The 12,158-nt window shown below is 44.6% G+C and overlaps 1 protein-coding gene across 1 annotated transcript; it reads left to right on the top strand.

The window, feature by feature from the left end:
- Positions 1-6,915: 6,915 nt before the first annotated feature.
- On the top strand, positions 6,916-7,455 carry LOC122723436 (glutathione S-transferase T3-like). The gene is made up of 2 exons (XM_043955582.1): positions 6,916-7,203; positions 7,276-7,455. The coding sequence occupies exons 1-2, from the start codon at positions 6,916-6,918 to the stop codon at positions 7,453-7,455; spliced, it is 468 nt and encodes a 155-aa protein (XP_043811517.1).
- Positions 7,456-12,158: the final 4,703 nt, after the last annotated feature.

Raw genomic sequence — 12,158 nt, forward strand, 5'->3', positions numbered from 1 at the left:
CTGGAAGAAAATGAGCAGATTTCGTGAGTCTGTCCACAATCACCCATATCGAGTCTATCCTGTTGGACGTTACTGGTAAACCCACTACAAAATCCATGGCTATGTTCTCCCATTTCCACTCTGGAATCGGTAATGGGTTAAGCATACCGGCAGGTTTCTGATGTTCTAATTTCACCCTCTGACAAACCTCACAGGCTGTCACGAACCGTGCCACTTCTTTCTTCATGGCTGGCCACCAATAGACCCTTTTCAGATCCTGATACATCTTGGTGGCTCCTGGGTGAACACTATACCTCGCATTATGAGCTTCCCTCATAATGTCTTCCTTCACACTGCCACGATCGGGTACACAAAGTCGACTCCCATAACGAAGGATCCCTTTACTGTCAAATCTGAACTCTGCACTGTTGCCTGACTGAACAGTCCTGGCAATTTTCAGCAATTCAGGGTCCTCATGCTGTCTCTGCGCTATCTGCTCCAGAAACACAGGTGTCACTCTCATCTGTGCTATCACCGCACCTGTACCAGACAACTCTAGCTGTAAACCCTCATCAAAGAGCTTATAAAGCTCTATCACAACTGGTCTCCGCTCTGCTGCTATATGGGATAAACTGCCTAGTGACTTCCGGCTTAGGGCGTCTGCGACTACATTCGCCTTACCCGGATGATACTGGATCTTACAATCATAATCACTGAGCAATTCGACCCACCTTCTCTGCCTCAAATTCAGCTCTCTCTGACTTAAGATGTACTGTAAACTCTTGTGATCAGTGTAGATCTCGCATTTCACCCCGTAGAGGTAATGCCGCCACATCTTAAGTGCAAAGATAACTGCTGCCATCTCTAGGTCATGGGTAGGGTAATTCAACTCGTGCTTCTTCAACTGTCTCGAAGCATAAGCGATTACTCTATCACTCTGCATCAATACACAACCCAATCCCACTCGAGATGCATCACAGAACACTGTGAAATCCTTATTACTCACAGGCAGAGCTAACACTGGTGCTGTGGTCAATCTCCTCTTGAGCTTTTCAAAGCTCTCTTCACACTGGTCTGACCAGATAAACTTCTGGTTCTTCTGAGTCAATTTGGTCATAGGAGCTGCTATCTTTGAGAAGTTCTGCACGAACCTCCTGTAGTAACCTGCCAGTCCCAGAAAGCTTTTAATCTCAGTCACTGTAGTGGGTCTGGGCCAGTTAGCTACAGCCTCTATCTTCTTGGGATCTACCTCAATACCCTCTGCTGATACTACATGTCCCAAGAAGGAAATACTCCTCAACCAAAACTCACACTTCGAGAACTTAGCATATAAACCATGTTCTCTCAGTGTCTGCAAAACAATCCTCAGATGCTGGGCATGCTCCTCTGCATTTCTGGAATACACTAAGATATCATCGATAAACACAATGACAAAGTGATCCAGAAACTCACTGAATACCCTGTTCATGAGATCCATAAATGCTGCAGGGGCGTTAGTCAACCCGAACGGCATCACTAAGAACTCATAATGCCCATATCTGGTCCGGAAAGCTGTCTTAGGCACATCTGCCTCTCTGACTCTCAACTGATGATACCCAGATCTCAGATCTATTTTCGAGAAACAACCTGCTCCAGCTAGCTGGTCAAATAGATCATCAATCCGAGGTAAGGGATACCTATTCTTGATAGTGACTTTGTTCAACTGTCTGTAGTCGATACAAAGTCTGAGGGATCCATCCTTCTTTCTGACAAAGAGCACTGGAGCACCCCAAGGTGAGGTACTAGGGCGGATGAAACCCTTATCTACCAAGTCCTGCAACTGTTCTTTCAACTCTGTTAACTCAGCTGGCGCCATCCTGTAGGGAGGAATAGAGATAGGTCTAGTACCTGGCAGTAATTCAATTTCAAACCCTATCTCCCTATCAGGTGGTAGTCCTGGCAAATCGTCTGGGAACACATCGAGAAACTCTCGGACTACTGGTACTGTGGCTGGTTCCCTCACCTGACTGTCTAGCTCTCTCACATGAGCTAGAAACCCCTGACAACCCCTCCTAAGCAAACGACGAGCCTGAAGGGCTGAAATCATACCTCTGGGTGTACCTCTCCTGTCTCCTCTGAAGACACACTCTGACCCATCCTGGTCTCTGAGACTCACTAGCTTCTCTCGACAGTCCAACGTAGCACTATATGTAGATAACCAATCCATCCCTAGAATGACATCAAAATCTGTCAAGTCTAGAACCACAAGGTCAGCTGGAAGGCATCTACTCTCAATAAACACTGGACTGAAACGACAGACTGACACTGCCACTGATGGGTCACATCTAGGTCCACTGACCCAGAGAGGATACTCTAACTCAGAACTGATCAAACCCAACCTCTCTATGGCTCTCGACGCAATAAAGGAATGAGAAGCACCGGGGTCCATCAAAGCATACACATCTGAACACCCAATGATGAGATTACCTGACACCACTGTGTTCGACGTGTTAGCCTCCTCCTGTGTCACTGTGAAAAGCCGTGCTGGGGCTACCGGATTTCCACCTCGGGAACCTGCTGCTGAAGTAGAGGCTACCCCTCTACCTCTGCCTCTGCCACTAGTCTGAGGCATGACTGGAGCTGCTGGCCGTACAACTGGCTGAACCACACTGCCTGAACTCATCTGCTGGGATGGTACAAAGGTCATCTGCGGACAATCTCGAGCAATATGCCCTTCCTGTCCACATCGAAAACAAGCTGTAGATCCCAACCGACAAACTCCTCCATGTGGTTTTCCGCATCGTCTGCAGACTGGAGCTGTGCCAGAGCTTGAGCCACTACCTATTCCCAGACCTGACTTGACTTTATTCCAGAACCCTTTCCTTGTTCCTCTCGCTCTATCCCATCTCTTACTGCCTGTAGAACCTGAACTGGGGGCCTTAGAACCCGAAGCCTGTGCCTTTGACTGTTTCTGAATATTGGCACTAGCTTCCATTTTCCTGGCTGCATCTATAATAGAGTGAAAACTCTCCTTTTCTGCTGGAAGGATCAAAGAAGAATACCTGGGATGAAGTCTCATGGTATATCTCCTTGCCTTCTTCTGATCAGTATCATAGGCTTGACCCACGTACTGAAGCAGATCCAGAAACTTATCTGTAAATTCATCCACAGTCATCTCATCTGTTTGTCTCAACTGTTCAAACTCAATTATCTTCATCTCCCTCGAACTATCAGGAAAAGCCCACCCTGCAAACTCATTAGCGAACTCTCCCCATGACATGCTGTTCATTCTAGGCTCCACATAATTCTTAAACCATTCTCTGGCTTTCCTGCATTTTATTGTGAAACCTGCCATCTCAATGGCTCTCCTATCATCTGCTCCCAATTCACTGGTAATCATCCTAACTGCTCTGAGGTAATCAAATGGATCATCTCCCGTATTGTATTTAGGAGCATCCAATTTCAAGTACTCCGTCATTTGGACTTTACCTCCAGATGAGCTAGGTTCATGTCTGTCAACAACAGGGGCTACTGGTTCTGGTGGTAGTACTGGTTCATTTGGTTCATTTGGCTCTAGGTGTACTGCACTTGGATGTATAGGGGAAGATGGATACATAGGATATGGTGGATATGATGGGTAATAGTGAGGGTATGGCATATATGGCATGTATGTAGGATATGGGTCAAAGCGAGAGTACTCCGACATCCCCTCCATCGGATACTCTGGCTCCTGAAACAAGGATGGATAGCCAAAATCTGAGGCCTGAGCACCTCCCTGCGACTCTCCCATACCTTCCTCAAAACTGCCTATACCCATGCTATCATCTCTAGACTGATCAATCTCCATAGCTTCCCTTCTCTCCTCTGATCTTCCTCCCCTCACTGTTCCTCTTCTGCTCTCGTCTACAGACCTTCTAGGGTCTATTGACATACCTTCCCTGCTAGATCTCTGAGACCTTGCCCTTGGCAATGCAGGAGGACGAGCAGCTGGTCTCTCACTCTCTGGTGGGACTCCAGTCAATCGAGCTGATCGACGAGTTCCTCGCATCTTTACTCTGAAAACACACATATAACATACCACTTTAGCATATGCACATCACATAGCAAACATACACATACAACTCAAGACCCTATCCTAGTGGACATGATATTTCCTATTGTGCTTGACCACTTCTAACCTGTCTGAGCCCAACACTGTCTCTATAGGTCCGATCATGTGAACCTAGGGCTCTGATACCAATCTGTAACGACCCCAAAAAGGACCGTCACCGGCGCTAGGATTCAGGTCGGCTTAAGGCCGCCAGAACCCGTAGCAAGCCTGCTATACTCTCTGTGTACCTGTAACACTCGTACATGATCATACATTTTATGTGAAAATAAAACTCTTTTCTGAACCAAGGCTTAACCTGTGCATGCACTATCTCTGTACTCTGTACTCCTGTACTCTGTACTCTGTATCCCTGACTAGAGCTTGCTCTAGATGGGTTAACTCATACCTGTTAAGCCTGGTTTTCACATACAGAAAAACATATATACAGATACAGATCATGTACAAAACATATACATCACTAGGTCAAGCAACAACTATTACATCTCTTTAATATTACATGTCCACTCTAAGCTATTACAGATCTCTTTACTCTTCCTGTACTCTGCTGGACTTTCCCTGTACACTGTACACTGAACCTGCAAAACTGGGGTTAAGGGAGTGGGATGAGCTCTATAGCCCAGTGAGTAGAACAGTAAAACATCTCAGTAAAATATGATCTCATGGAATGCATCATATCACAGACAAGCCACATCAAGAGTAAACCTGTCACCACATAGTCCCAGTAACTCTGTGCCAGGGCGTAGAATCGAGCACCTGGTCTTCCTGTCATATATGTATATGTGTATATAACACCTGTAAACTTACCATTGCCAGGGCGTAGTCAAAGGCTCCTGGACTTTGCTATATACCTGCCAGGGCGTAGTCAAAGGCTCCTGGTCTTTGCTATACGTGCCAGGGCGTAGTCAAAGGCTCCTGGTCTTCCTGTCTGTGACTATTGGATCATTCAGCATTTACTCACATCATCAAATAACAATGCAATGCAACATATTCGTGAAGACTAATGCACTCAACCTATAACAGAAACATGATGCATGAGTATGCTAAAAGCAGTTTGTGATTCAATTAAAAGTCATAAGTTTAGTTCCACTCACCTCTGGCTCTGGACTGACTGACTCTGCAGGTTCTGAATCTCTGAGCAGTACTCACTGCTGCTCTCTCTGGTTCCTCTGGTCTGTACCTATACAGATGGACTCAAATGAGGGACCAAACTAACTTATCAATACTTCTATTAAACTCCCCAAGAATCCCCTGAAACTCCCTAAACTAGCCATGCAAGAACATGCAAAAGAAAAGCTGGACAGAACACTTTCGGCGGCAGGTTCGGCGGCCGAATGTCCTCTCCAGAGACGAAACTCAAGCACCTTCGGCGGCCGAATCTCTATGTTCGGCGGCCGAACCCTTTCGGGGGCAAGTTTCGGGGGCCAAAACATACTCCAGAGACGAAAGTCTCAAACCTTCGGCGGCACCTTCGGCGGCCGAATCCCCCAAACAGAGCCGAACATGCACAACTCACGGGGGCAAGCTATGGCAGCCTAAGCCACCATGCAAGAGGTTCGGCGGCCGAATGGACTTTCGGCTGCCGAACCTGAGTTCCTCCAGAACTCAGTTTCAACGACAAACCATCTCCTTCTTTCCTTCAACTTCTCAAACCATGCAAACTTCACCTCCTCAACATACATATACTCAGGTATATGATCACAGGGGTCCAAGACTAGCTAATAACCCCAAACAACAAAACAAACATAACATATACACATGTATACATGCATAAAACATCAAAAACACCATTAAAAATCTAAGCATGCATCTCCTTCCTCAAATCCCCCTAAAACCTTCAGAAAACATATTCAAGCACATCACTTACCTCCTGTCGTAAGAAGCTACACACTCTAAACAAGGGAAACAGATCACCTCCTCTCACACTCTCAAACTCTCTCAAACTCACGTTTGTTTCTCTCAACTCTCAATACCTTTGCAAGCACCTCAAACTGCTGTGAGAACAACCAAAAACATGTACAGATGAGTCATAAGAGACGTGGTCATTCCATGGCAAGAATCTGAGGCCAACACTTGTCAAAACAAACATGACTCAGCTCACTAGCCGACTCATCGTCGGCTGCCCAATCACAGGCAAGACCATGCAACCTTCGGAGGCCGAACTTCCCTTCGGAAGCCAAACACTTTCGGCGGCCGAACTTACTTTCGGCGGCCGAACTTGGCTCACCTGCCTTAGGTCATTTCAACTCAAACACTCACTTCCCTTAGCCTAAAACATCTCATCAAACACAGCACTTAAGATCATATAACACACTTCGACATCCTGGATTCCACTGGTAAACAGGAATGCCGACGCCGGACTCAAGCCGGGTATTACAATAGGGATGCATACTATTTGAAGGTCGAGATCGAAATGAAATCCATCCAACGGTCGATTTTTTGATAAGATCTATCAGAATACTGTTGGTGTAATTATTATATGAGATTCCATCTGACTTCATTGAAAAATGTGGGGATAAGGATGCATACTATCTGAAGGTCGAGATCGAAATGAAATCCATCCAACGGTCGATTTTTTGATAAGATCTATCAGAATACTGTTGGTGCAATTATTGTTTGAGATTCCATCTGACTTCATTGAAAAATGTGGGGATAGGGATGTATACTATCTGAAGGTCGAGATCGAAATGAAATCCATCCAACGGTCGATTTTTTGATAAGATCTATCAGAATACTGTTGGTGCAATTATTGTTTGAGATTCCATCTCACTTATATATATTGGAATGCCAACATCTACAAGTTACCATAAGTTAGCCTTATCCTTTAATATTTAATCACTTTGTAAATGATGACTTCAAGATCTGCAGGATATTCTACCAATGAAGATGTGCTATTATGCGGAGTTTATCTAGATGTTTCACAAGATCCCATTATAGGTAAACAACAATCTAGTCAACGTTTTTGGAGTCGGGTGGCAGAAGCATATGAAATTGCAAAGAATGAGTTTTGGGAGTCCCGCAACCCACGATCTTTGCAATGTCGATTGCAAGTTATTGAGAAGGCTATAAGAAAATTGAATGGTTGTTATCAACAAGTTGAAAACTTACATCCTAGTGGTGCTTCAGAGCAAGATCTGGTGAGTATTTTTTTGGTAATTACTTTGTACATAAATATTAGAATTTTTCTTAATATTTTTCTAATTATGCAGCTCAATCAAGTGAAAAATTTACTAATGCAAGATCCAAGCTATAAAAAAGGATTCAAATTTGACCATGTTTGGAGCATGATGAAAGATGCTGAGAAGTTTAAAGATTGTAGCTCTAGAAAAAATAGTTCAAAATCAAAGCTCCTCTTATGTGTCCTCAGAGTCGGACAATCCTACTCCTGACTTACCTATGGTACCATCTTCAAACTTATCATCTTTTTCAATCCATTTAAATGAGGATATTGCAATAGATTATACATCATCGGATCGACCTCTTGGTGTCAAAAAAGCAAAATTGAAGAAAAAACTTGATGAATCTTTTTCATCTGCTCTGAAATGCTTACATACTGATAATGAAAAGCTTGTGGAATCGTTGGCGAATGCAACTGCAGAAAGGGAGAAGGGAAGACTAATGAAAAGTAGAGCTTTGGACTTAAAGGAATTTAAAGAAGAAAATAAAATTTTATTGCTTGATTTAAATTCTATTTCTGATCCAATTGCCCGTGAAACATTTCGCCAAGAAAAAATTCGAATATCAGAGAAAATAGCTCAGCGTCAACAACCACCACTGTCATCCGCATCTAATATATATGGTCAATATCTCAATGATATTGCTGGATCCGGGTCTGACCTTCCGGAATATTAAATATTTAATGTACCGTGAATAATTGTATTTTGAATTAATATATTGTTCAATTATAATATATGTAACGACCCCAAAATGGACCGTCACCGGCGCTAGGATTCAGGTCGGCTTAAGGCCGCCAGAACCCGTAGCAAGCCTGCTATACTCTCTGTGTACCTGTAAAACTCATACATGATACAATTTCTGTGAAAATAAAACTCTTCGCTGAACCAAGGCTTAACCTGTGCATGCACTATCTCTGTATTCTGTACTCTGTACCCCTGACTAGAGCTTGCTCTAGATGGGTTAATTCATACCTGTTAAGCCTGGTTATAAAAACATATATATACATATACAGATCATGTATGTAACAAAAGCTTTACAACACAATACAACTATGTCAAGCACAACTCTAACGATGTACACAACTATAACATCTCTTTAAAATTTACATGTCCACGCTATACTATTACAAGCCCTTTACTCTTTTCGTACTCTGCTGAACTGTCCCTGTATACTGTACACTGAACCTGCAAAACTGGGGTTAAGGGAGTGGGATGAGCTCTATAGCCCAGTGAGTAGAACAGTAAAATATCTCAGTAAAACATGATCTCATGAAATGCGTCATAACACAAACAAGCCACATCAAGAGTAAACCTGTCACCACATAATCCCAGTAATCCGTGCCAGGCCGTAGACTGGGGTCCTGGACTTCCTGTACCATATATGTATATGTGTATATAACACATGTACTTACCCTTTGCCAGTATAGACCAATTGCCTATACCCGCCAGGCCGTAGAATGGGGTCCTGGTCTTCCTTTACCTGCCAGGCCGTAGAATGGGGTCCTGGTCTTCCTGTCTGGAACTACTGGATCATTCAGCATTTACCCACACCAAAAATAAAGCTATGCAATGCAACATCTTTGTGCATTCTAATGCAATCACCCTATGGTATATGATGCATGACATATGCTAAAAGCAGTTCTTGTCTGAATTAAATCAAGTAATCAGTTTAGTTCCACTCACCTCTGGCTCTGGACTGACTTTGCAGGTTCTGTACACTCTAGAGCAGTACTCACTGCTGCTCTCTCTGGTTCCTCTGGTCTGTACAGATACAGATAAAAGCAAATGAGGGACCAAACTAGCTTCTGAATACCTCTATTACACTCCCCCAGAAACCCTTTCAACTCACTCAACTAACCATGCAAAGCATGCAAAAGGAAGCTGGACAGAACACTTTCGGCGGCAGGTTCGGCGGCCGAATGTCCTCTCCAGAGATGAAACTCAAGCACCTTCGGCGGCACCTTCGGCGGCTGAATCCCCCAAACAGAGCCGAACATGCAAAACTCGCGGGGGCAAGCTGTGGCAGCCAAAGCCACCATGCAAGAGGTTCGGCGGCCGAATGAACCTTCGGCTGCCGAACCTGAGTTCATCCAGAACTCAGCCCGACGGCAAACCAAGCTCCTCCTTCTCTTCAACATCTCCAAACATGCATAATCAACTCCTCACCACTCATATACAGGGGTCCAAAACTATCTAATAACCCCAAACAACAAATCAACCATAACACATAAACATGTATACATGCATAAATCATCAAAACTCCCGTTACTACCCTAAGCATGCATCTCTTTCCTTAATCCCCATAAAACCGTCAGAAAACATATAACAAGGTCCGGATCTTCCTTTACCTTTATAAACAGGAAGATAAACGTTCAGAATCCAAGGAAAACAGATCAACTCTTCGTCAACCTTACTAACTCTCAAAAGCTTCACTTGTGCTTCAACACTCTCACAATCTCTTGCACACAAGCAACTCCTGCATGAGCTGCTCAAACGGGAGCAAATATAGCATGGGAGACGTGACCAACTTCTGGACATAATCTGGTGATAACACCTGTCCAACAAGCTGACTAAGGGATACAAAACTGCTGGCTCAGCAACTCAGCTTCGGCTGCCGAAGCGCATGCAAAACCATGCAACATTCGGGGGCCGAACCTCAATTCGGAAGCCGAACATTGAGCACTTTCGGCGGCCGAACTTACCTTCGGCGGCCGAACTTGGCTCATCAGCCTTGGGTCATTTCAACTCAAAACTTAGTTAAAGCAGTAAAACACATATCACACATAGTAAAACATAAATCCTACCCTCCTCTAGAAGTCCGACACCCCGGATTCCACCGGACGACAGGAATTCCGAGGCCGGATTCTAGCCGGGTATTACATTCTCTCCCCCTTAAAAACATTCGTCCTCGAATGATTCGAAAAACAAATAACACATAAACTGGAGGAAACGAACCTCAAAACAAGTATGGATACTGCTGGAGCATAGATTCTCGTGTCTCCCAGGTGCACTCTTCTAGGTTATGGTGGTTCCATAGAACCTTCACCATCGGGATCTCCTTGTTCCTTAGCTGTCTGATCTGTGTGTCCAGAATCCGCACTGGCTGCTCTATATAGGTGAGATCTGTATGAATCTCCACCTCAGGCTCACTCAGAACCTGATTCGGATCTGACACAAACTGCCGTAGCATAGAAACATGAAATACCGGGTGAATCCTCTCCATAGAAGCAGGCAAATCTAGCTTATACGACACATTTCCGATCCTCTGCAAAATCTCAAAGGGTCCAATGTACCGTGGAGCTAACTTACCCTTCTTTCCAAAACGAACCACTCCTTTCATTGGAGACACTTTCAGCAATACCATATTCCCCTCCTGAAACTCTAATTGTTTCCTGCGAATGTCTGCATAACTTTTCTGCCTACTTTGTGCTGTTCTGATCCTCTCTCTGATCACGGGCACTGTTCTACTGGTAATCTCGATCAATTCTGGTCCTGCAAGTGCTTTCTCTCCTACCTCTTCCCAGCAAACAGGTGATCTGCATTTCCTCCCATATAACGCTTCATACGGAGCCATCCCAATGCTAGCATGATGACTGTTATTGTAGGCAAACTCCACCAAAGGTAGATACTGCCTCCAAGAACCGCCAAAGTCTAACACACACATTCTGAGCATATCCTCAATGGTCTGGATGGTCCTCTCTGACTGTCCATCAGTCTGTGGGTGGAAAGCAGTACTAAACTCCAATCGCGTGCCCATCGCACTCTGCAGACTCCGCCAAAAGCGGGAGGTAAACTGAGGTCCTCTGTCTGAAACTATAGACACTGGAACTCCATGTAATCTCACGATCTCATCCAGATAGACCTGTGCCAACTTATCCACAGAATAGTTACTCCGAACTGGAAGAAAATGAGCAGATTTTGTGAGTCTGTCCACAATCACCCATATAGAGTCTATCCTGTTGGACGCTGCTGGTAAACCTACTACAAAATCCATGGCTATGTTCTCCCATTTCCACTCTGGAATTGGCAATGGGTTAAGCATTCCTGCTGGTTTCTGATGTTCTAATTTCACCCTCTGGCAAACTTCACAAGCTGTCACAAACTGCGCCACTTCTTTCTTCATGGCTGGCCACCAATAGATCTTTTTCACAGCCTGATACATCTTAGTGGCTCCTGGGTGAACACTATACCTTGCATTATGAGCTTCCCTCATAATGTCTTCCTTCACACTGCCCCTATCTGGTACACAAAGTCGACTCCCATAACGAAGGATCCCTTTGGTATCAAAACGAAACTCTGCACTGTTGCCTGACTGAACAGTCCTGGCAATTTTCATCAACGCAGGGTCCTCATGCTGTCTCTGAGCTATCTGCTCCAGAAACATAGGTGTCACTCTCATCTGTGCTATCAATGCACCTGTACCGGACAACTCTAACTGTAACCCCTCTTCGAAGAGCTTATAAAGCTCCATCACTATTGGTCTCCGCTCTACTGCTATATGGGATAAACTGCCTAGTGACTTCCGGCTGAGGGCGTCTGCCACAACATTCGCCTTACCCGGATGATACTGGATCTTACAATCATAATCACTGAGCAATTCTACCCATCTCCTCTGCCTCATATTCAGCTCTCTCTGACTCAAGATGTACTGTAAACTCTTGTGATCCGTGAAGATCTCGCATTTAACCCCGTAGAGGTAATGCCGCCACATCTTAAGTGCAAAGATAACTGCTGCCATCTCTAGGTCATGGGTAGGGTAATTCAACTCGTGCTTCTTCAACTGTCTCGAAGCATAAGCTATCACCCTATCACTCTGCATCACTACACAACCCAATCCCACTCGAGATGCATCACAGAACACTGTGAAATCCGCATTACTCACAGGCAGAGCTAGCACTGGTGCTGTTGTCAATCTC

The sequence above is a fragment of the Manihot esculenta genome, chromosome 4 (genome assembly GCF_001659605.2).
Source record: "Manihot esculenta cultivar AM560-2 chromosome 4, M.esculenta_v8, whole genome shotgun sequence".
Classification (NCBI taxonomy): Eukaryota; Viridiplantae; Streptophyta; class Magnoliopsida; order Malpighiales; family Euphorbiaceae; genus Manihot; species Manihot esculenta.

Bases quoted from the DNA above. Each gene is read 5' to 3' on its own strand.
- LOC122723436 (XM_043955582.1), top strand. From the start codon at position 6,916: ATGACTTCAAGATCTGCAGGATATTCTACCAATGAAGATGTGCTATTA. The intron at 7,204-7,275 runs GTGAGTATTTTT...CTAATTATGCAG, and splicing joins GTGCTTCAGAGCAAGATCTG to CTCAATCAAGTGAAAAATTT.